General features: G+C 39.6%; 1 protein-coding gene across 1 annotated transcript in view; it reads left to right on the top strand.

The window, feature by feature from the left end:
- The first annotated feature begins 962 nt into the window (after window positions 1-962).
- Window positions 963-24,315, top strand: part of LOC107775946 (kinesin-like protein KIN-7O) — a 52,109-nt gene continuing 28,756 nt past the window's right edge. The window contains exons 1-13 of the mRNA XM_075233670.1: window positions 963-1,190; window positions 1,280-1,369; window positions 15,127-15,245; window positions 16,300-16,413; window positions 16,510-16,591; window positions 16,879-16,946; window positions 17,017-17,091; window positions 17,189-17,334; window positions 17,411-17,513; window positions 22,784-22,864; window positions 23,109-23,177; window positions 23,264-23,323; window positions 23,393-23,554. Of these exons, the coding sequence (XP_075089771.1) occupies window positions 1,067-1,190; window positions 1,280-1,369; window positions 15,127-15,245; window positions 16,300-16,413; window positions 16,510-16,591; window positions 16,879-16,946; window positions 17,017-17,091; window positions 17,189-17,334; window positions 17,411-17,513; window positions 22,784-22,864; window positions 23,109-23,177; window positions 23,264-23,323; window positions 23,393-23,554 (1,293 nt within the window). The 5' untranslated portion in view covers window positions 963-1,066. The remainder of the gene's footprint in view (window positions 1,191-1,279; window positions 1,370-15,126; window positions 15,246-16,299; window positions 16,414-16,509; window positions 16,592-16,878; window positions 16,947-17,016; window positions 17,092-17,188; window positions 17,335-17,410; window positions 17,514-22,783; window positions 22,865-23,108; window positions 23,178-23,263; window positions 23,324-23,392; window positions 23,555-24,315) is intronic.

Consider the following 24,315-nt stretch of genomic DNA (forward strand, 5'->3'; position numbering starts at 1 on the left):
GTAATACTCTCACTGATTATATAGGACATAAATTGGCGGAACTCCCATAAAAATGGAGGACTACAACTCCTGAAGCTCATATCTGCAATTAAACAAATATGAAGCATAGTGAGAACAAATGACTTGTGCCTTCAAGAGTTCAAGGCTTAAGGAGTTGACAAAACTATGTCACAGCATATGATGGCCAAATTATCAGAAAACAACTAAGATATCAAGAACTTAACAGAATAATATAGACTAATTATTTGTCTCATTGAAAACAGTGATCCTCACATTGGAAAGGAAATTCTAACAATAGGAAATTGAACCTCCCTCAAATAAATGGATTTGGGAATAATATTGGAACCGAGCATATGGAAACGGGTGATGATGGTGAATGCATTTACAAGTTTCAAATATAAATTCCTCTTCAACCCTCATCGACGGCGACTGTTCCACACTATTGATACGCCATTCTCTCCTCTTTCATCTCTATTTCTTTTGTTTTTATGTTGATTTAACGAGTAAAAGTCCAGATCTTCTTAGATCTGGCCGGTTCTAGGATTTTCCGGCGTTTTGTTGTTGCTTTAACGGGTAAAAGTCTAGATCTTCTTAGATCAGACCAGTTCTAGGATTTCCGGCAAGGGAATTCGATCAGTGAAGTTTCCGGCTAGCAGTTGTCATTATTTTTAGCCTATGACTTATATGAGTCAATTTGTGAGTTACCAGATGATATTTGTTTTGCCCGATGGGCTATAAATGAAGTTATCTCTTAACAAAATTGGTAACATGAGGCCCGAACGGATAACCCAATAGTGAAAAAATTCTAAACCATTACCGAACTGTTAATCCAATAATCCGTTACCGATAACCCAATAAACAATTAACGGTTCGGGTTATCGGTTTTACCTAATATATATGCAAAGCCCTATGTCAAATAGTATGGGGGCATATTTGAACATTTTCCCTTTTTTAAGCCTTCCATAAAAAAGAGTCCCAATTGAATATTGGCGGAAGAGTCCCCGGGCGGGAAAATCAGCAAATCAGAGACTCCTTCTCGGGGAAGAGTTCACCCTAAGGAATCAGGATGGAGAGAATCCACGTGTCAGTGAGAGCGAGGCCTCTGTCGCCGGAAGATGCAAAGTGCAGCCCCTGGCGAATCTCCGGCAACTCTATCTTCATTCCCAACCAGCCCGCCAAGTTTGATTTTGGTACTCTCTCTCGCTTTTCTCTCTAGGTTTATCCCTTTTTCTCTTCACCTACTCATTTTTTTTCTTCACTTTTTTCTTTGGGTATGCAGATAAAATTTTCGGGGAGGAATGCACAACACTTGAAATCTACAAAGCTCGAACTAAAAATATTGTTTCTGCTGCAATTCAAGGATTTAATGGTATTTTAGGCCTCTCTTTTACTTATGTCTTGGCATTTGTTGTAATTGTCGTCTTATTTATTTTCCATTTCTGCCGGATACAAGTTTGGAATGCAGTTTTCCTTTTCTTTTGTTTTTGAATTAAAAACATTTTACCTGTTACTATTTTAGCTCCTAAGACACTTTAATAGCGAGATGTTGCGTGTTTAAAATTTAAGAATGAACTCAATGCAGTTGGGAAGACCAGAAGATTAACAACAAAAAGTTAAGAGGCATACTCCATTTAAAGTTAAACATAAAAGAGCTCTGTTAGGAAAACGTCTTGAATTTTTCCTATTCAATTTGATAAGTTGTTTGGTGGCAGTTTGTTTGTAAGTTACAGTAGGTTGGTTGTCAATAAGGCATCCCGGTGCACAAAGCATCCCGCATTCGTGCGGGGTCTGGGAAAGGACCATACTCCTAGGGGTGTGATGTCGACAGCCTATCCTAATGCAAACATTAGTGGCTCCTTTCACGGCTCGAACCCGTGACCTATAGGTCACATGGGACAACTTTAACGTTGCTCCAAGGCTCCTCTTCGGTAGGTTGGCTGTCAATTTGATTACAAATTAGAGTAAGTTGACTTGCAACTTGATTACAATCCTGGAGTAAGTTAGCTTGCCACTTGATTTCGACCTAGGGTGAGTTGGCTTGCAGCTTGGTTACAACTCGAAGTCATTTGTCTTGCAACTTGGAATCGAAGTCCATGACAGCAAATTGATTGAATTGGTAACCTGGCATTGGTGAAAGAATATTCTTTATAAATAGTCATCTCTTGTTAATTGTTAATCTGAAATTGATTGGAATAAAATGTTATTAGGGTAGAGATAATTCTTTCTAACAATTGTCAAGTATATCGAGAGAATGATTTGGGAAACACTTGTGAAATTCATTGTAGACTCCATTCTTTCTATATATATACTTCTATTATAATGGAAGTCGTGCTCCTGGACATAGGCATAATTGACTGAATCATGTAATTCTAGGTGTTTATGTTTTCGTTCCATCAGCGTTATCATATTTTGTTCTCCTATTTCAGTAAGATGTACTAGTTGATCCTTTTAGCGACATAACAAGATTCCAATTGACTGAAAGTTTAAAATGTTAAATTGACTTTATATTATAAGTGACATGGAAAAAAATATTAAAGTAATGGTTGAAAAGTTGATTTAATAGAGAGAATATCCCATTGAGTTCTAAATTCGAATAGTGTACTCCCTTATGTGAACCTGTTTGACCGTGCAAGGAGTTTAAAAAAAATGAAGACTTTTGGAATTTGTAGTCCTAAACAAGTCAAAAAGGGGCCCAGAGTATTTGTGTGGTTATAAAAGCTTCTTATTAAGAGTAGAATTGTAAGTTTAAGCTAAATTGTTACCAAATTTAGAAAGGGGTCATTCTTTTTGGAACGAACCAAAAAGGAAATAGGTTCACATAAACTGGAACAGAGGGAGTAGTAATTTTGAATTATTGCAAGGTTGAAATTTGTATATAAGAGGAATAGCATTAAATATTTTGGGACGTCCCAAAATGAAAATAGTGTCATATACATTGGAAAAGAGGAAGAATATATACTACTGATACTCTCATACTATGTGAAGAAGATATAGTATGATTGAAATTCTTTAAGATCATTCTCCTTGTGTTTGAAACAATATCTAGGTTGCATATGATTCTAGCAAAAATTTGTGAGGATAGAGGAACTGGGAGGAATTCTGGTTTTGCAAGATTAGCAAAATACATAAGACATATCTGCGCTTGCCATTAGGGGCAAATCACAAGTCAGTTGACATCTGACATGGAGTTATTGGCAAAGTAGAGAGGAAAGCATCAATCTGGATGAGACAATTTTTGTCTTTGTTTTAGAAGGATTGTGATGATCAGAAAGTTGAGAGAGTGGGACAATTGTTGACGACACTCAGGAGTTAAGCAAGGGACCAAGCTCCATTATCTGGTACAACAACAACTATTTCATAGTTCCAAACAAGTTGGGGTTGGCTGTACCAAACCTCATTGATCATGTTTATAATTAATTCATCTAAACCAATCTTGTACAAAACAAAAATAAAAGTGTTACACATTCTATCTTAAAGAAATCTAATAGGGCTTAGAAGACTCCTACAAAATATATGACTTAAAGTAAACATACTAACATGATTAAAACATATTCCTATATTTATTGGTATCATGCATATAAATACCTTCTTCCATTTTTGTTCTATCTTTTGCAAGTATGCATGGATTCCAAGAGATTTTAGGTCTTTCGAGACAACTCCTTCAATGTGATTTTAGGTCTACCTTGTCCTCTATTAACTCCTTTATTCAACATGGTTTATATTTCATTGATTCCATAAAACAAAACTCATTTGATTGGTACATGTACATCTTGGAATGAAGAGATTCTACTAGTCTTCTAAACTTAATTCTTGGAGAAGAAAGAATTTTCTTATGATCCCACTTGCTAGATTTCTTGTTTTTACTTCCACGAACTAGTGCGTTTGGAGGTCGATGCAGGATATGATAAAAATATCTCAAGAACATTCTCTCATTTTATCGTCAATGCGTGCTACTTGCAACTTCTGGCAAACATCATCCATTTTTAAGCTTGTCTAATCTTGTATGACCGCACATCCCTCTTAGCATCTGCATCTCGGCACTCATTTTGTGGATGTGTTAGGCTTTAGCAGCCGAACATTCACTCACGTATAATATTACTGGTCTTATAACTATTTTATAGAACATACCGTTCACTTCGGTAGGCAATTTCCATTTCAGCCATTCGATTCTGATTCTTTGTGTAACATTTTTTTCTATCATTACATATGCTAGAACAATGAGCCTAGAGATCTGGTCTAGAAATAAAGATTGGAAGTTCAATGTGAAATTGTTCTATAAAGCTTTGATTTCCAATTCTTTTTATAGTCCACAACGACATCAAAAGAAGATTTGTGTTAAGAAAATAACCTTACGTCTAACTCAATTCTAATAACTAACCATGAAATGAAAATTGCCCAAGACTCTAAAGTGGTTACAACATATATCCTCAACTAATATGGGATTCTAACACCCCCTAGTATGCTAAGTATAGGAATGTGGAGTGTAGATATGGGGCCAATATTAGGTAATCAAATATCATGGATGATTTTGACTCAGATACCATGTTCAAAAAATAGACCTATGACCTAACTTAACCCCAAAATGTGAGCTATTGAGGTGAAGATTACCTAAGACCATATAAGAAAGTATACCATATCCTTAACCAACGTGGGAATTTTAACAATTTGAAAAATCAAAGCCCCTTATTAGGACCTGCTTTTGTTGGGAGGAAATCAATGAAGTTTTTCTATCGAAAAAATTATAGGAAAGAGGTCTGGATGTTTTGCCGCTAAAGTGGGCTTGGCCCGTGAGGCTAGTGCAACCCAACCAATTATTTGGATAGGATTGGGTTAAGATTTTTTGACCCATTTAGAAGAACAGAGGCTATTAGGTCTGACCCAAGTCAGCCCGATGACCATTGAGGCTTTGCTGAGGTTGGGCTCAAGCCAACTTATGAGCCAATTTTTAAAAGGAAAAAAAAATACAAATAGCGGGTTGACTATTGATAATCATAAAACACAAATAGCTGGACAACAATTACTATTTGCACCCGGATAGCCATATTATTTTGTAGCCAAAAAATTAACAAAAATTATTGAAACCCCATCCTTCTACCACTTCACACCATCCTCTTCACAACCATCTCCATCTTTCTCTACCATAAACAAACAACATCAATTTGGTGCTCATTCTTAAACAACAAAGAGAGAGAGAGACAGAGAGAGAGACGCCCCCAGAGAAAGAAGCAATTTCACAGCGCTACATCTGGAGCAAATGAAGCCAATCCCAAATAAGAAAACAAGATATCAGGAAAATGAATATTTAATCACAATTTTGGGAAAGGCGAATACAATGTATAATACGTGTATACTAACATCACAATAAATGTCTAAGTCTAATTAGGGATGGGGAGATCGACGAGGATGTCACACACTGTATAGGAGTGGACTGGATGAAATGGAGGTTAGCATCTGGAGTCCTGTGACAAGAATGTGCCACCGAAACTTAAAGGTAATTTCTATAGAGTGGTGGTTAGACTAGCCATGTTGTATGGTGCTGAGTGTTGGCCAGTCAAGATTTCACATATCCAAAAGATGAAAGTAGCAGAAATGAGGAGGTTGAGATGGATGTGCGGGCATACTAGGCTGGATAAGATTAGGAATGAAGATATTCGGGAGAAGGTGAGTGTGGCTCCCATGGACGGCAAGATGTAGGAATCAAGGTTTAAATGGTTTGGGTACGTGCGGAGGAGAGGCCAAGATTCCTCGGTTAGAAGGTGTGAACGGTTGGTTTTGGCGGGTATGAGAAGAAGTAGAGGGCGACCTAAGAAGTAATGGAGTGAGGTGATCAGGCAGGACATGGTGCGACTTCAGATTTCCGAGGACATGGATCTTGAAAGGAAGGTGTGGATGTCGAGCATTAGGGTTGAAGGTTAGGAGGTACTCCAGTATTTTTTTACTTCGTACAGGGGGTGAGGCTAGTCTGATAGTATTTTGTCTTGGATTGCTAGTGGTTTATGTTGTGTTCACACTATTTTTCCATTTTTCATAGTACTGGGTCATTATTACTGGTTATTGGTATTGCTTTTCCATCTATTTTCTATCTCTTACGATGCTGATATTTTTCTCTAGCTTCTATTGCTGTTACGGATCTATTGTCTCTTTTTGTCTTCATGAGACAATGGTCTTTTAGAAATAATATTTCTACTCCTCCAGGGTAAGGGTAAGGTCTGTGTACACACTATCCTCCCCACATCCTATTTATAGGATTTTACTGGACTGTTGTTGTTGTTGTTGTAGTTTATAATGCATATGCATTGATTACATATATTATACAGTGAGGTGAAAGATTCATACTCTGTTTTCAAACATTTTTTGGAGTGCAATGGGTGATGCCTAAGGATGTGAAGAGTTTGCTGCTAGGTTGGGTTAGACAAAGAGTTTGAACAGAGCTGAGACAGATCTGGAGGACTGTCCGGTCTGCATCGTGTGGTCTAGTGGGCTTAAAGATGTTAGACAACCTGGTTATTATACGATTTGGATAACATGCCTATCGTGTATTGTAATGTGTAGCTAAATTAACCGTAATGTTGGATTTTGCATTTGTTACTGTTGATATTTGATTTACCAGAATAATAAGTAGTTTAGTCGAAGGAGGAGTCTTTGTTTAAATTTAAATTTAATAGGATAAGTTAGTTGAGATAGTTTAAGTTTTTGAATATGAATATTTATTCTCCTGATTTTTTGCAGATTCTGTTTTTAAATTGGCTATTTAAAGCCTTGTTATGCTTAATAAAATTATTGAGAGACATTTTCAATCAATATTTTTAATATTTTTGCTGCCCCATCTTTAAAAAACCAACAGTGGTATCAAGAGCTTCATTGGTCTTACGGGATCTATGAGTTCTTCCAAAGAATCATTTCAAATCATTTTTAACCAATATCAATTTTTAAACCCATTTTCAAACATGGCAAGCAGCAGTCTCTCGTTGAATGTCCCACAAACTTTCACTGACGAAAATTATCAGATTTGGTCAGTGAAAATAAAATCGTATTTTGAAACCTATGATTTATGGAATGTTGTAATAGAAGAAAGACCTTTACAACCACTTCCGGCAAATCTTATCATTACCCAAATTAAAACTCCTTTAGAAGAACCTTCAGACAAGACAAAGTTGTTGAGATTGTTTTTTATGCGCAAAACCAAAAAGAATAAAAAGAAAGAACAAGTCATATTGCAGATGGATGCAAGTTCAAAAACACTTGTGTGAGAAGGCACGGGAGACAATATGATATATTGATATTGTATGTGATGCAATACAAGAGGTGCTATTTATAGCTACTCTATACAAAGGGGATACTGCTCCTATTCCAATGTGGGACAATTACATAGCTATCTCTAACACTCCCCTCAAGCCGGAGCATATAAATCATATGTACCGAGCTTGTTACATATATAATCAATGCGAGGACTAGTGAGGGACTTGGTGAAAATATCTGCAAGTTGATCATTCGATCTCACAAACTTCGTAGTAATATCTCCTGAGAGTATCTTTTCTCTGACGAAGTGACAATCAATCTCAATGTGTTTAGTTCTCTCATGAAACACCGGATTTGATGCAATATGAAGTGCAACTTGATTATCGCACACAAGTTCCATCCGACTGATTTCACCAAATTTCAACTCCTTGAGCAATTGTTTGGTCCAGACTAGTTCACATGTTGCCATAGCCATTGCTCGGTATTCTACTTCTGCACTAGACCGAGCAACTACATTTTGTTTCTTACTTTTCCAGGACACCAAATTTCCTCCTACTAAAACACAATATCCAGACGTAGAACGTCTATCAGAAGGTGATCCTGCCCAATCAGCATCCGAGTACCCAACGATCTGCTCATGACCTCGATACTCAAACAGTAATCCTTTACCTGGAGCCGATTTTATATACCGGATAATGCGGACAACTGCATCCCAATGACTATCACATGGAGAATTCATAAACTGACTTACAACACTCACAGGATAAGAAATGTCGGGCCTAGTCACTGTGAGATAATTTAATTTACCAACCAGCCGCCTATAGCTTGCAGGATCGCTAAGCGGCTCCCCCTGTCCAGGCATAAGTTTAGAATTCGGATCCATCGGCGTGTCAACAGGTCTGCAACCTATCATCCCTGTTTCCTCAAGAATATCTAACACATATTTCCTTTGAGAAATAACAATACCTGAGCTAGATTGAGCAACCTCAATACCTCGAAAGTACTTCAATCTGCCTAGATCCTTAGTTTGAAAGTGCTGGAAGAAATGCTGCTTCAGATTAGTAATACCATCCTGATCATTGCCCGTAATAACAATATCATCAACATAGACTACCAGATAAATACATAGACTTGAAGCAGAGTGGCAATAAAACACAGAGTGATCAGCTTCGTTATGAGTCATGCCAAACTCCTGGATAACCGTGCTGAACTTACCAAACCAGGCTCGAGGAGACTGCTTTAGACCATAAAGTGACCGACGCAAGCGACATACAAGGCCACGAGACTCCCCTGAGCAATAAAACCAGGTGGTTGCTCCATATAAACCTCATCCTCAAGATCACCATGAAGAAAGACATTCTTAATGTCCAACTGATAGAGGGGCCAATGACGAACTGCAGCCATGGATAGAAAAAGGCGAACTGATGCCACTTTAGCCACTGGAGAGAAGGTATCACTGTAATCTAGCCCAAATATTTTAGTGTATACTTTGGCAACAAGACGTGCCTTAAGTCGATAAATCTGGCCATCGGGACCAACTTTGACTGCATAAACCCAACGACAACCAACGGTAGATTTACCTGAAGGAAGAGGAACAAGCTCCCATGTACCACTTGTATGTAAAGCAGACATCTCGTCACTCATAGCCTGTCGCCATCCTGGATGAGACAATGCTTCACCTGTAGACTTAGGGATGGAAACCGAGGACAATGAAGATATAAAAGCATAATGGGGAGATGACAGACGATGATAACTCAAACCAACATAATGAGGATTAGGGTTTAGTGTGGTCCGTATACCTTTTCGAAGTGCAATTGGTGTACTAGGAGCAGGATCCGCAGTAGGAGCCGTGTCAGGTGCAGGACGAGAACTAGATGGGCCTGATGTAGGGCGCGAACGGCGATGATAAGTCAAGAGTGGTGTTCCTGTGGCTGGGCAACTAGGAGGGATAACACTGGACTCCTCGAAAGTTGGTATGGGTGAAACCTCTGTGGTTGAAGGTGGAGGAGGATTACTAAACTCCTCAAAAGTCGGTATAGGTAAGACCTCAGATATGTCATGGTGGTCAGCAGAAGTGACATCAGTTGTGAAGAAAGGTTTAGACTCGAAAAATATGACGTCAGCTGACATAAGGTACCTATGAAGATCAGGTGAATAACAACGATATCCCTTCTGAACACGAGAATAACCAAGGAAGACACACTTGAGAGCACGAGGAGCTAACTTATCTTTCCCCCGGGGCTAAGTTATGAACAAAACATGTGCTCCCAAAAACCCGAGGTGGAAGAGGGTATAAGGCTGACTGGGGAAACAATATTGAATGTGGAATCTGACCCTTGATGGGAGATGAAGGCATCCTATTAATCAAATAACAAGCTGTGAGAACTGCATCGCCCCAAAAACGCAGCGGAACACGAGACTCAATTAGAAGTGTGCGAGCAGTCTCAATAAGGTGCCTATTCTTTCTTTCTGCAACCCCATTTTGCTGAGGGGTATAAGGACAAGATGTCTGATGAATAATTCCATGAGAAGACATAAACTGCTGAAACTGAGAAGATACATATTCTAAGGCATTATCACTGCGAAAAATGCGGATAGAGACACCAAATTGGTTTTTGATTTCAGCACAAAAACTCTGGAATATAGAGAATAACTCAGAACGATCTTTCATTAAGAAAAACCAAGTACATCTTGAGTAATCATCAATAAAGCTAACAAAATAACGAAATCCCAAGGTTGAACTGACTCTACTAGGACCCCATATATCAGAATGAACCAAGGAGAAAACAGACTCTGCATGACTCTCAACACTACGCGTAAAGGAAGCTCAGGTATGTTTCCCAAGCTGACACGACTCACAATCTAATCTAGACAAACTGGATAAACTAGGCACCATCTTTTGAAGTTTGGATAAACTCGGATGTCCTAAACGTCTGTGGATTCGATCTGGAGGATCTGTAACTAGACATGTTGTGGAAGGACTGAGCGAGTTAAGGTAGTAAAGACCTTCTGATTCACGACCTGTACCAATTGTCCGTCCCGTACTGCGGTCCTGCATAATAAAAGAATCATCAATAAAATATATACCACAATTGAGGGCACGAGTCAAACGACTAACAGATGCAAGACTAAAAGGACAACCAGGAACATAAAGAACGAAATCTAGGGTGATAGAAGACAATGGGTTGGCTTGTCCAACTCCTTGTGCCTTAGTTTGACATCCATTGGCTAAAGTAACAGTAGGAAGAGACTGTGAATATACAATATTCGACAAAAGTGATTTATTACCAGAGATATGATCAGAAGCGCTTGAGTCCATGACCCATGGTCCAAGAGTACTAGACTGGGAAACACAAGCAAAAGAATTACCAGCAATAGGAGTGTCAGTCTGGGCAACTGAGGCTACTTGTGGAGATGTTTGCTTACTTGCTCGATACTGAAAGAGCTCATTATATTCTTCTTTAGATACAGAAAAGCCCTGGTTACCTGTAGTCTCGCTCTGAGCAACGTAGACATTTTTGGGTGGACGACCATTTAAGGAATAACACATTTTGCGAGTGTGTCCAAGTTTGTGACAATAAGAACACTTGGGTCTAGATCTCCCAAAACGACCGCCTCCTCGTCTATTCTCCATAGCTTGAGATGCCCGAACATCCACTGTCTGGGATGCCAGAACAGAGGAATCAAGTATCTGTGATTTCATCACTGGGTGACTTGGTGCTGCAGCAAGGCGAAGTAATCGAGAGAATAATTCATCAACTGTAGGGACAGTCGGACTCGCCAAAATCTGGTTTCGTACTGAATCAAGATCATGAGGAAGTCCAGCGAGTGTAAGAACTAGAAACATTTTCTGTCGCTGCTCTTGTTGTTTTGACACACTAGCAGAAACTGGCATCAATGTCTCAAATTCCTCCATGACTGCCTGTACCTGACCCAAGTAAGTAGACATATCTAATTCTTGCTTCTTTAAGTTTGTCATCCGTGATATCACATCATAGAAGCGAGATATATCATTAGTGTATAACGTACGAGCCTTTGCCCAAACCAAATAACATGTCTGGAATGGCCGAAACAAAGGCATCAACTTAGAATCAATAGAACGCCACAAGATGCTACATAATTGAGCATCAATTTTTTGCCTAAAGCGCTATCGCCTTTTCATCTCCTTCGCTAGACTGTTAATCAGATGATCTTGCACACCTTGACCTTTACACCACAACTCGACAGATGAAGCTCAAGCTAAGTAGTTTGAACCTCCCATTAAAGGTTCCGAGGTAATCATAACATTAGAGTTTCCAGAACTCTTGCTTTTAGACCCAAAAACATCAATTCCCAAAGACATCTTGTAAATTATTACCAAATAAGAGAAATAATCAACTGTAATCCACTGAAAATAGAGTAAGGAACACTGGACCAGAATAGTAAACTACTGTAGCAGTTGGAAAGTTACTGTTGCAGCCGGAAAATATTCAAAGTGGTCGGAATGAAATAAAAACAGTAGGGGTAGGATCGGAATTACCAGAAGACCCAACTGTTCTGAAGGAACTTTTTCAAAAAATGGCCAGAAGTCAACTTTTTGAAATCATTATTATTGCCGGAAAAATAAAAAAGTGGTCGGAATTTGGTGTAACCTGGATGGGTAGGCTCGGAATTGCAAGGGAAACAATCTGTCCTGAAGAGTCGTCGCCAAAAAATGGCCGGAAGGTGGCCCACGCAATGTTGGAACTTCGACGGAAAATTTTCTTTGGACAACACAGTACCGCCGGAGATTTTCACTGGGATTTGGTCACCGGACAGTGACTACTCTTGTGGTAGTGTTGGATTTTGTGCACAACACTGACCGAGACAAAGCAGACGCAAAACAACTTTGAAAGTCGCCGAAAAAAAAGGGTTCCGGTGACTGATTTTACTTCCCGGAATCGCTGGAATTTATGCATAGCGATAAATCTCTCATGATAGCTCTAATACCATGTGAGAAGGCACGGGAGAAAATATGATATATTGATATTGTATGTGATGCAATACAAGAGGTGCTATTTATAGCTACTCTATACAAAGGGGATACTACTCCTATTCCAATGTGGGACAATTACATAGCTATCTCTAACAACTTGAAAGAATGCAACCACAAATTGCCAAAGCAGAAATTGAGGAGGATCAACCTATTGCAGCAACAAAAGCGAGGAGTGTTGGATTTTGCATTTGTTACTGCTGATATTTGATTTACCAGAATAATAAGTAGTTCAGTCGAAGGAGGAGTCTTTGTTTAAATTTAAATTTAATAGGATAAGTTAGTTAAGATAGTTTAGATTTTGAATTTGAATATTTATTCTCCTGATTTTCTGCAGATTCTGTTCTTAAATTGGCTATTTAAAGCCTTGTTATACTTGATAAAATTATTGAAAGACATTTTCAATCAATATTTTTGCTGCCCCATCTATTAAAAAACCAACAGTTAAACACAACCACATAGAGCACATGCTGCTACAACTAAGTATTAGCTAGAAGGGCTGATTATACTTTGTATAAAGATGGCCATACAAGCATCTAATGGCAGCAAGAACAGAAGCTTAAATTTTTTTACTGTGTTCTTATTTTCTTAATGGTATCAGGGCAAAGGCTCAATTAAAATCGAGCGATCCTTAAGTCCCTGTTTCTTCCTCAAAACAGCATGGCCTCCTCCTCTAACACTACACTAGCCCTATCACCCTCATCACTTCACCAACTCATTGCAATTTGTTCCATCAAGTTGACATCATCAAACTACCTTGTTTGGAGGACACAAATCTTTCAACTTATGCAAACCTTAAACGTTGACAAGGTTATTAAAGAGGACCATCTATCCGAAATTGTAGAGAATGTGAAAGGAGCAACTAATACAAACCCGAAATTCACTGAGTGGGAAGAACGCGATGTTCTTATTAGGAGTTGGCTATCTGGAACAATGACCGAAGAATCAATGTTCCTTATTACAGGATGTCAAACTGCGAAATTGTATTGAGGATAACTACCTACAAGCAAGCAAAGATAAAGAGTTTCAGTTGAAGCAACAACTTCAGACTGTGAAACTTGGATCCAAATCCCTTGATGAATACATCCAGGAGTTAACATACACCTAATAGTCCTACAACACTACAACTGCCTTGGCAGCTACAGTTAGTTTAGCTAGACATGGCAATACATGATAGGCATGTTATCCAAATCCTAAACTAACCAAGTTGTCTAACATTGCTCCTACTCTATGTTGATGATATAATTTTTACTGGCAGTAGCTCTCTTCTCATCTCTCGACTCATCAACCAGCCGCGCACTCGATTTGCGATGAAAGATATGGGTCCTCTTCACTATTTTCTGGGCATAGAGGTAACTCGCACCAAAGATGGCCTTTTCCTTAGCCAACGCAGATATGCCTTCTGAGATTCTTACTCGCACCAGCATGCTGGCCTCAAGAGCTATTCCAGCACCACTCTCTCTCAAACATAATCTTCATGTGTCCATTGGTACTCCCATTGATGTCTCTGAATGTAGAAGTGTTGTTGGTGCCTTGCAATACCTCACACTCACTCACCCGGAAATCTCCCATACTGTTAATCTCCTATGTCAATTTATGCATTGTCCTACTGCTGTTCACTGGACTGGAGTAAAGCGCGTGCTTCGTTACATTTCTGGCACCATTGATTGTGGTCTACGATTATCATCCAGGTTGTCTCTTAATCTTATAGGGTTCTCTGATGCGGATTGGGCAGGATGCCCCCTTACTAGACGATCTACCTCCGGTCCATGTGTCTTCCTAGGCTCAAACTGTATCAGCCGGCTTCTAAAAAGCAACACACAGTGGCCAAATCTAGTGCAGAGGCTAAGTATCGCTCCTTGGTGTCGCTAGCAGTAGAACTCACTTGCGTGACTTATCTCTTGAAGGATATTGGCATTTCCTTACCTTGCCCTCCATTGTTGTTCACAGATAATATAAGTGCTCTCCATCTCACTTCCAATCCTGTGTTGCATGCACGAACCAAGCATGTCGAAATTGACTATCATTTCGTGTGAGAAAAGGTTGTCTGGGATGCTATGGTTGCTAAGTTTGTTCCCTCCTTGCACCAGGTAGCTGATATATTCACTAAACCATCTGGCAACAATTTTGGGCTCTACGTACCAAGCTGGGTGTTTTGAGACCTCCCGACACCAGCTTGAGTGGGATGTCAGACAACCTGGTTAGTTTAGGATTTGGATAACATTCCTATCGTGTATTGTAATGTGTAGCTAAACCAACCGTAGCTGCCAAAGCAGTTGTAGTGTTGTAGGACTATTAGGTGTATGTTAATTCCTCAGTGTTCTGTATCAAACGCAACCACATAGAGCACACACTGCTACAGCTAAGTGTTAGCTAGAAGGGCTGATTATACTTTGTATAAATATGGCCATACAAGCATCGAATGGCAGCAAGAACAGAAGCTTAAAATCTTTTGTTGTGTTCTTATTTTCTTCAAAAGGAATAAAAGATATTTTGGGGATAAGAACACTCATCTTTTGTAAAGTATAAATGCATACATAGTCTATTCCCCGAGTAGGCTGCCTGCATTACACTACCTTGGGGTGCGGCTCTTCCTGGACCCTGCGTGAATGCGGGATGTTTCGTGCACCGGGCTGCCCTTTTAAATGCATACATAGTCTATTCTTCTGGTGTCGGATCACAGGTTAGAGGATATGCCATAGCTTGTTGGCTTTTTTTTGGGGGGGCTCTATGATGTTAAAGATGTAACGGTGTCGCTGTAATTTCCTTTTCTGTACCTCTTGCAGTACCTTCTTGGTACTAGCTTTACCTAACTTCATAAAAAGAAAATATATGTCTTTTAATCTACTGATCTGCCAACTTATCTTCTTTTGCAGGGACAGTCTTTGCATATGGTCAGACAAGTAGTGGAAAGACATATACTATGAGAGGATCAGCAACTGAACCTGGAGTCATCCCTATGGCTGTGCAAGATCTGTTTAATTTCATTGGAGAGGTTTGACATTGCCATTGGATCAATTTGCACCCCTTCAACCATTAATTGCATTCATGCCGCCTTCATACATTTGACATTCTTTAATGATAACTTTGTCTGCAACTTCAATAGACTGAAAAGAAATAAGTTTATTTACTGGAGAACAACTCGTCATAAAGGCGATTCTGGGTCTTTTTTCAAGTTTTAAAGTCATTTTGCGGTTCTAGCAGTTACTATTTTCTGAAATTTGCTTATGTTTTCCTATAAAACTGCTCCATAGTTTAGGACTTATGGGTATAAAGTTGGTGTAGAGGATTTATGTTTTCCTATAAAACTGCTCCATAGTTTAGGACTTATGGGTATAAAGTTGGTGTAGAGGATTTTTAGGGGACACCGAGGAAAGCAATTTCTTCCAGCTACATCACACGTGTGGCACAAAACATTAGATTCTTATGCTTCAGCTTAGTATATTGGGGAATCCTCAAAATGAGTCAAACACTAGCTAGCTGAGACTTGACAGTCAACCAGATTTTTTCTCTTTATTTCTTATGTCTCCAACAGTCTTATGATAGGTGCAACCTCTATACAAAGAGTTCCAACAATCGTATCAAAGAAAAAAGGCACTAAACCTATTTGGCGAAAGAAAGATAGGAAATGAGCATATTGATTCACCTATTTGAAGCTGAAGGATTGAAAGTATTAGAGTCTTGATTCCCTTCTTAACCTGAAATGAAACATAGGGAAAGATTGATCATCAGATTCATTTCCTTGTTAAAAAGAGCCAAGAGTGACTTTTTGATAGAAAAGATACTGCCCTGATGAGTGATGAATAAGGGAAGTGACAAGCCTCTTCTGTTTGTGCTGGTTTAAGTTCCTGAGGGTTTTTCGATTGCATAAGAAACTAATGAAATATCTTCTTTCATGACTTATCAACCGTTTTAAAAAAAATATATGTTCCAGTGTTGTCCTGTGCAACATGCTCATTCCTTAGAAACTTCTTTAGTACATGAAGTCGGTTCTGCCTTTTCAAAATTTAATAGGTACTGATGTATGACATTATCTCCTGGAATTTTAGGAAAGGGATAGAGAGTTTCTTCTACGGATGTCGTATATGGAAATCTATAATGAGGAGATAAATGATTTGTTGGCTCCAGAGCACCGAAAGTTGCAAATCCATGAAAGTGTAGAGGTAATGGATTAGTTTTGGTTTCGCATCATTGTTTTGTAGTTGCACATGAACTGTCAGCATAATTTGGCTTTCATCCTGTGCTGATCTGGCATGTAGCGGGGAATATTTGTCGCTGGCTTAAGGGAGGAAATTGTCGCCTCTCCTGATCAAGTGCTTGAACTCATGGATTTTGGAGAATGTGAGTTAAAAGTATCATCAATTTGTGTATGTCCTCTCATAATTGTTTGTCCTCGAAAGTATCTTATATTCTCCAATTTATCTATTAACAAAGGCTCCACTGTGAGTATTGGTCTTAAGAGCATACTGCCAAACATTTCCGTGCCCTAAAGATTTGGTTTTCATCTTTAAAGAAGTGCTGCATCCAATATCCCCTCTTGTTCTTCTGCCTTGTTATTGGCTACTCTATCTCAAATTAATATGTCAAAGCTTCAGCAAGAGTTGAAGTCCTCACAATTTGTTTTGCAGGTCATCGACATATTGGAGAAACTAATATGAATGTATACAGCAGTAGGTCACACACAATTTTCCGGATGGTAAGATACGCTTGAATGACTATACTAAGATATGAGAATACATTCACGTCCTAAAATTTATACTTAACAGATAGTTGAGAGTAGGGAGAAGGCTGAAGATATAAAAACAGACAATTCTTGTGATGCAGTTCGTGTATCTGTTCTGGTATGCGGTGTGAAGTTTTTACATTCTCTTTTTAAGATGCTATTATTTATGTAGAAAAATCTATAAGGATGCTCTTTCTATCCTCACATTTTTCCAGAACCTGGTGGACCTTGCTGGTTCAGAACGTGCTGCCAAAACCGGAGCAGAAGGTGTTCGTCTAAAAGAAGGCTCCCACATCAACAAAAGCTTGATGACTTTAGGAACTGTGATTAAAAAACTAAGTGAAGGTGCTGAGAGTCAAGGGTAAGTTTGTTATGTGTTGACTTGGTTCCGTAAAGCTGTTCTCCTACTTGTACTAATGTGTTATGCAATCTTGCAGGGGTCACGTTCCGTATCGAGACAGTAAACTAACACGTATCTTGCAACCTGCACTGGGTGGAAATGCAAACACTGCCATCATATGTAATATCACTCTTGCCCAGGTAATTTTTTTGTGCTTATTATATTTATGGTAGGCTGAAAAGCACCTATAAAATACATAAGTCCTTGTGTTGGTGCACAACATTCTCTATAGGGGTATCAAGTTACCAAGTCATACCATGAAAGTTTGGGAGAGGGTGGTGGAGGTGAGGGTGAGGAAGATAGTGTCTATATCCGACAATTAGTTTGGGTTCATGCCGGGCCGCTCGACTACGGAAGCTATCCACCTTATTTGGAGGTTGTGGGAACAGTACAGGGATAAGAAGAATGATCTACACATGGTGTTTATCGACTTGGAGAAAGTATATGACAAGGTTCCTGGGGAGGTGCTCTGGAAATGTCTTGAGGCAAAGGGTGTGCCGGTAGCTTACATCAGAGCGATCAAGGACATGTATGATGGAGCTAAGACTAATGTTAGGACTGTGGGAGGCGACTCGGAGTATTTCCCGGTTGTTATGGGGTTACACCAAGGCTCTACGCTTAGCTTTGCATTGGTGATGGATGCACTAACAAACCATATTCAAGGGGATGTGCCGTGGTGTATGTTATTCGCTGATGACATTGTTCTAATTGATGAGACGCGAGACGATGTTAACGAGAGATTGGAGGCTTGGAGGCAGGCCCTCGAGTCTAAGGGTTTCAAGTTGAGCAGGACTAAGACAGAGTACCTGGAGTGTAAGCAGCGCTGAGTCAAGGGAAGTAGGCAGGGATGTGAGGCTTGGATCACAGGTCATCCCCAAGAGAGGTAGTTTCAAGTACCTTGGGTCGGTTATCCAGGGGGACGGAGAGATCGACGAGGACGTCACTCATCGTACTGGATGAAATGGAGGCTAGCATCTGGAGTCTTGTGCGACAAAAAAAGTGCCACCGATACTCAAAGGTAAGTTTTATAGAGTTGTGGTTAGATCGGCCATGTTGTATGGGGCAGAGTGTTGGCTGATCAAGAACTCTTATATCCAGAAGATGAAGGTAGCAGAGATGGGGATGTTGAGGTGGATGTGGGGGCACACTAGGACGGATAAGATTAGGAATGAGGATATTCAGGAGAAGGTGTGCGTGGCCCTTGTGGATGACAAGATGCGGGAAGCGAAGCTCAGATGGGTTGGGCACGTGCGGAGGAGAAGCCTTGAGGCTCCGGTGAGGAGGTGTGAGCGGTTGGCTTTGGTGGGTACGAGAAGAGGTAGAGGGCGACCTAAGAAGTATTAGGGAGAGGTGATTAGGCAGGACATGACATGACTGCAGATTTCCGAGGACATGACCCTTGATAGGAAGGTCTGGAGGTCAAGCATTAGGGTTGTAGGCTAGGGGGTAGTCGAGCTTTTTCTACTTTATACCGGGGGTGAGGCGAGTTTGATAGGGTTGATCTTAGATGGTTAGTGGTTAATGTTGAGTCCACACTATCTTTTCTGTTTATCATAGCCCCGAGCCTTAATTGCCGGTTATTGTTATTTCATGTTATCTATTTTATGGTTTTTATGCCCCTATTACTATTTCTATGGTTTCTGTTGACATTACTGATGAATTGTCTCTTCTTGTTTTATTTCCGTCTTCTTGAGCCGAGGGTCTATCGGAAACAGCCTCTCTGCCCCATCGGGGTAGGGGTAAGGTCTGCGTACGCACTGTCCTCCCCAGACCCCACTTTGTGGGATTTTACTGGGTCGTTGTTGTTATTGTTTTTTGATTTCTTTAGAGAACTTAAAACAGAATAAATGAAATTTCAATGTCTATCATGTCAAAATTTGCTTGGAGTATCTTTTATTAAAAAAGTTTCATGATGAAGCAATCTGCGTTGCATCTATCATCCTCTATTACCCTGTCATCTGTATTAAGTCTACCAACTTGGCCTTTAACTTGATTTCTGTTAGTAAAATTACCAAAGACCTTAATTGTTGTGTTGCATTCTTTCCCGATCATTGTTTGTTTTTAGATCTTAAGACGATGCAGGTTATTGGTAAAGGATATATATCTGGTAATCTCTACATTCTTGATGAATGGGAGCCACGGTCTGTTGCATGCTCTAGTATCGTGTCTCCTTTTGAAGCACATTGTCGACTTGGACATCCCTCTTTGCCTTTGTTAAAGAAGCTCTGTCCTCAGTTTCAGAATATTTCATCATTGGATTGTGAGTCATGTCGATTTGCAAAACACCATCGCATCTCGTTAAGTCCAAGGGTTAATACGCGACCTGAGTCAGCTTTTGAGTTGGTCCATTCTGATGTTTGGGGACCATGTCCGGTTGTTTCTAAAACCGGGCATAAGTATTTTGTCACTTTTATAGATGATTTTTCTCGAATGACTTGGATTTACTTTATGAAGAGCTGCTCCGAAGTGTTTACTCATTTTTCTGCCTTTTGTGCTGAAGTCAAAACTCAATTCAATGCTTCAGTACGTACTCTAAGGAGTGATAACGCTAAAGAATACATGTCAGAGTTATTTCAGTCGTACATGAGACAAAATGGTATACTACATCAGTCTTCATGTGTTGATACACCCTTTCAAAATGGAGTTGCTGAGAGGAAGAATCGACATCTACTTGAGACAGCTCGACCACTTTTGTTCCAAATGAAGGTTCCTAAACAGTTCTGGGCTGATGCGGTTTCTACGGCTTATTTTTTTAATAATCGCATGCCATCTAGTGTACTCGATGGTAATGTGCCTTATAGTGTTCTTTTTCCGAATAAGTCATTATTTCCGGTGGAACCTAAGGTGTTTGGAAGTATATGTTATGTTCGAGATGTTCGATCATCTCTTACCAAGTTGGATCCCAAGGCTGTGAAGTGTGTTTTCCTGGGCTATTCTCGCCTTCAGAAGGGGTATCGATGTTATTCTACTGAGCTTGGCAAATATTTAGTGTCAACTGATGTGGTATTTTCAGAGACTACACCATTCTTCTATTTACCTCCCATTTCTACAAGCCAGGGGAGGAAGATGAGTGGCTAGTATATCAGGTTACCCGTACTTTGTCAGAACAATCAGATGATACTCTTCGATCTCCCAATTCTTCTATTGAGCACCAATCGACTATTATGCCTTCAGTACCTGCTCCGGCAAGACCTCCAATTGTTCAAGTTTATTCGCGGAGGTGAGAGACAAATGATACATGTCCCGCACCAGTTCCTGCATCATCTGATTCTTCTTTGCATGATCCTCTAGATAACCTTGATCTTCCTATTGCTCTTCGCAAAGGTACACGGACTTGCAAATCGACATATTCTGTTGCTAACTTTGTTTCCTATGACCACTTATCCTCTACGTCTAGATCTATGATTGCTTCTCTAGACTCCATCTCTGTACCCAAAACAATGAAGGAGGCTTTGAATCATCCCGGATGGTCTGATGTAATGCTTGAGGAAATACATGCTTTAGAAGACAACCACACATGGGATTTAGTAGATTTATCAAAGGGAAAGAAACCAGTGGGATGCAAGTGGGTCTTTACAGTTAAAGTTAATCCAGATGGTTCTGTGGCAAGACTTAAGGCCAGACTTGTGGCGAAAGGGTATGCTCAGACTTATGGGGTGGATTATTCTGACACCTTCTCCCCGGTTGCCAAACTCACATCTGTACGCTTATTTATTTCTCTAGCTGCGTCCGAGAATTGGCCTTTACATCAGTTGGATATCAAGAATGCGTTCCTTCATGGTGATCTTCAAGAGGAAGTGTATAGGGAGCAACCACCCGGTTTTGTTGCTCAGGGGGAGTATGGGAAAGTCTGTCATTTGAAGAAGTCCTTGTATGGCTTGAAGCAGAGTCCACGAGCTTGGTTTGGCAAGTTCAGTGAGGTAGTTCAGGAGTTTGGGTTGAAAATGAGTAAGTGCGATCACTCAGTCTTTTATCGGAAATCAGTAGCTGGCACTATTCTCCTCGTATGTGTTGATGATATTGTTATCACAGGAAGTGACTATGCTGGGATTTCTTCACTCAAGTCTTTTCTGGACACTAGGTTTCATACAAAGGACTTGGGCCAGTTGAAATACTTTTTGGGAGTAGAAGTAAATAGAAGCAAGAAGGGAATTCTTTTGTCTCGAGAAAGTACATTCTTGACTTGCTTGCAGAAACTGGAAAGTTGGTAGCTAAACCTTGCAGTACTCCAATGGTTCCTAATGTGCATCTTATGAAAGATGATGGTGATCCTTTTGACGATCCAGAGAGATACAAGAGGTTAGTTGGGAAATTAAACTACCTTACTGTGACTCGTCCAGATATTGCTTTTGCGGTAAGTGTTGTTAGCCAGTTCATGTTTGCACCAACGGTCAAACATTGGGCAGCTTTGGAACAGATTTTGTGTTACTTGAAAGGAGCTCCTGGACTTGGCATATTATATAGCAATCACAATCATACTCGTATTGAGTGTTTTGCAGATGCTGACTGGGCTGGATCGAAAATTGATAGAAGATCTACTACAGGTTATTGTGTCTTTGTTGGAGGAAACTTGGTATCATGGAGGAGTAAGAAGCAAAGTGTTGTATCTTGATCTAGTGCAGAATCCGAGTATAGAGCTATGTCACAGTCTACATGTGAGATTATGTGGATACATCATCTGTTGACTGAAATTGGGTTAGAGCATCCAATACCAGCAAAACTCTGGTGTGACAATCAAGCCGCCCTCCATATTGCGTCAAATCCGGTGTATCATGAAAGAACTAAGCATATTGAGGTTGGCTGCCATTTTATTCGTGAGAAGATTCAGGAGAACTTGATCTCCACTGGCTACGTGAAGACAGGAGAGCAACCGGCTGATTTGTTCACAAAGGCGTTGAATGGAATTCGAGTTGATTACCTTTGTAACAAGCTGGGCATGATCAATATCTATGCTCCAGCTTGAGGGGAGTGTTAGATAATGAACGTAGACATAATCTGAATGTAGACATAATCTTATGTAATATACATAGCTAGCATAATTATAGGGATTCACAGCAGATTTATAGGATTTCCTTTTTGATTCTTTCTATAGTTAAGGCTCTATGTACTTGTATATATACTTGTTATTTCTTGAATACAACACAAGAGAGATTTCTCTATTGTCTCTATACTTTACAGGGTCATTCTTTGTCTTCTCTCATATATATGCAACGGGACCACCTTTTAGAAATATAGTGTGTTACCGGCAGAACTTTCTTTTCATCACATATTGTGCTCGTGGATCATATAATGCTTGGATGACCATGTGTCTATGATTCTTCTTTCTTTCTTCCTTTTTTCTGCCTTTGGTTTTCTTGTGGGGCTTTCTGCTTGATGCTATTTTGATAATGCATTTTTTCCTTGATGCCAGATTCATGCTGATGAGACTAAAAGTAGTCTTCAATTTGCAAGCAGGGCATTGCGGGTTACAAATTGTGTTCACGTGAATGAGGTTGGATATTTTACTGCATTCTGCACTTTATAATATTTTTTCATTACTTCAAACAATTTTCATATGGAATTCACGAAGTGCATGTCTAATTCATGCACCAGAAAGCAAGTCATCACTTAATCTTTCTTTATGCCTCTTTCTCATGTCTGCTGTTAGTCTGAGTTGCTTCTGGTTTGCACTTTCTATTTACCTTTATATGATGCCTGTTTTTATTGCATCTTAACTTATCTGTATTTGATACCAGATACTGACTGATGCTGCGTTGCTCAAGCGTCAAAAGAAGGAGATTGAGGAGCTGCGATCAAAATTGCAGGTTTGTGCAAGCAGTCACGCCTGTTTGTTATTTTGAAGTGGTTGCATTGATATGTTGACCAACCTATGTTTTTTAAACCATTGAAGGCATCACATTCAGAACATCCTGATGAAGAAATATTGAATCTTCGGAACACTTTACTGAAGGTTTGTGATGATTACTTCATAGTTGCTTTGGCAATTTTATGAGTCTCAAAGGTGTAACATATTTAACAGAGTGAATTGGAGCGGGAACGAATTGCGTTAGAGTTGGAGGAGGAAAAGAAAGCTCAAGTTGAAAGGGAGAAGAGGTTACAAGAGCAAGCCAAGAAAATTGAGAACTTGAGTTCTATGGTGCTATGCTCAAATAGGGATGAGGGTCGTGATACCTATAAAAAGGTAAATTAGTGGATTTCAATCTTTTCATTGCTTTACTTGCTTTTGAATCCTTCCTAGAAGCACTACTATTTAAGAGTGTAATTTCAACAAGTTGGTAGTGCTTCGCTGTGTGAAATTGACAAATACAATTCAATTTTTAACATATTGCTGGAACTTCACCTAATTTACTGTAGAGCAAAGACTTCTAAAAGCAACTAAATTATTTTTTTCAGTACAGAAGTCCTTTTTCCATCTCTTTTATCAGGTAATTGGGTTCCTAGTTCTTTTTCTTTTACCTTCTATGATCCCTTGAATCCTAGATGTGATTTCCTTGGACACTTTCTCTATTGTTTATCGGTACTCCCTTGATTCTGCCTCCAGTCCAATATAGTAAGTGATAGGAAATGGACACATTAAGCCTAACTCAACTTCAAAAGCTAACTCATGAAGTGAGAATTGCCCAAAAACATATAAAGAGGCCAAATCACCAATCACCTATCCACAACCAATACAAGAATTCTGACACCCCCGCACGTCCAGGCCTACCAACTGGAGTATGGACAACATAATGTGGGTCCATCATCGGGTACCAAGAATTGGGATGGGTGTGGTTTTTATACCAAGATAAGAAATGAACCTTGGACCTAACTCAACCCTAAAAGCTAGCTCATGAGGTGAGGATTGCCCAAGATGTAAGAATTCTGACATTAAGCTTTCTCGTTGCTCAAGAGCTTTACATTCTCTTTCAATCCTAGTCACATGAATTGCCATTGCCTACATGC

The sequence above is a fragment of the Nicotiana tabacum genome, chromosome 16, assembly GCF_000715075.1.
Source record: "Nicotiana tabacum cultivar K326 chromosome 16, ASM71507v2, whole genome shotgun sequence".
NCBI classification, from domain to species: Eukaryota; Viridiplantae; Streptophyta; class Magnoliopsida; order Solanales; family Solanaceae; genus Nicotiana; species Nicotiana tabacum.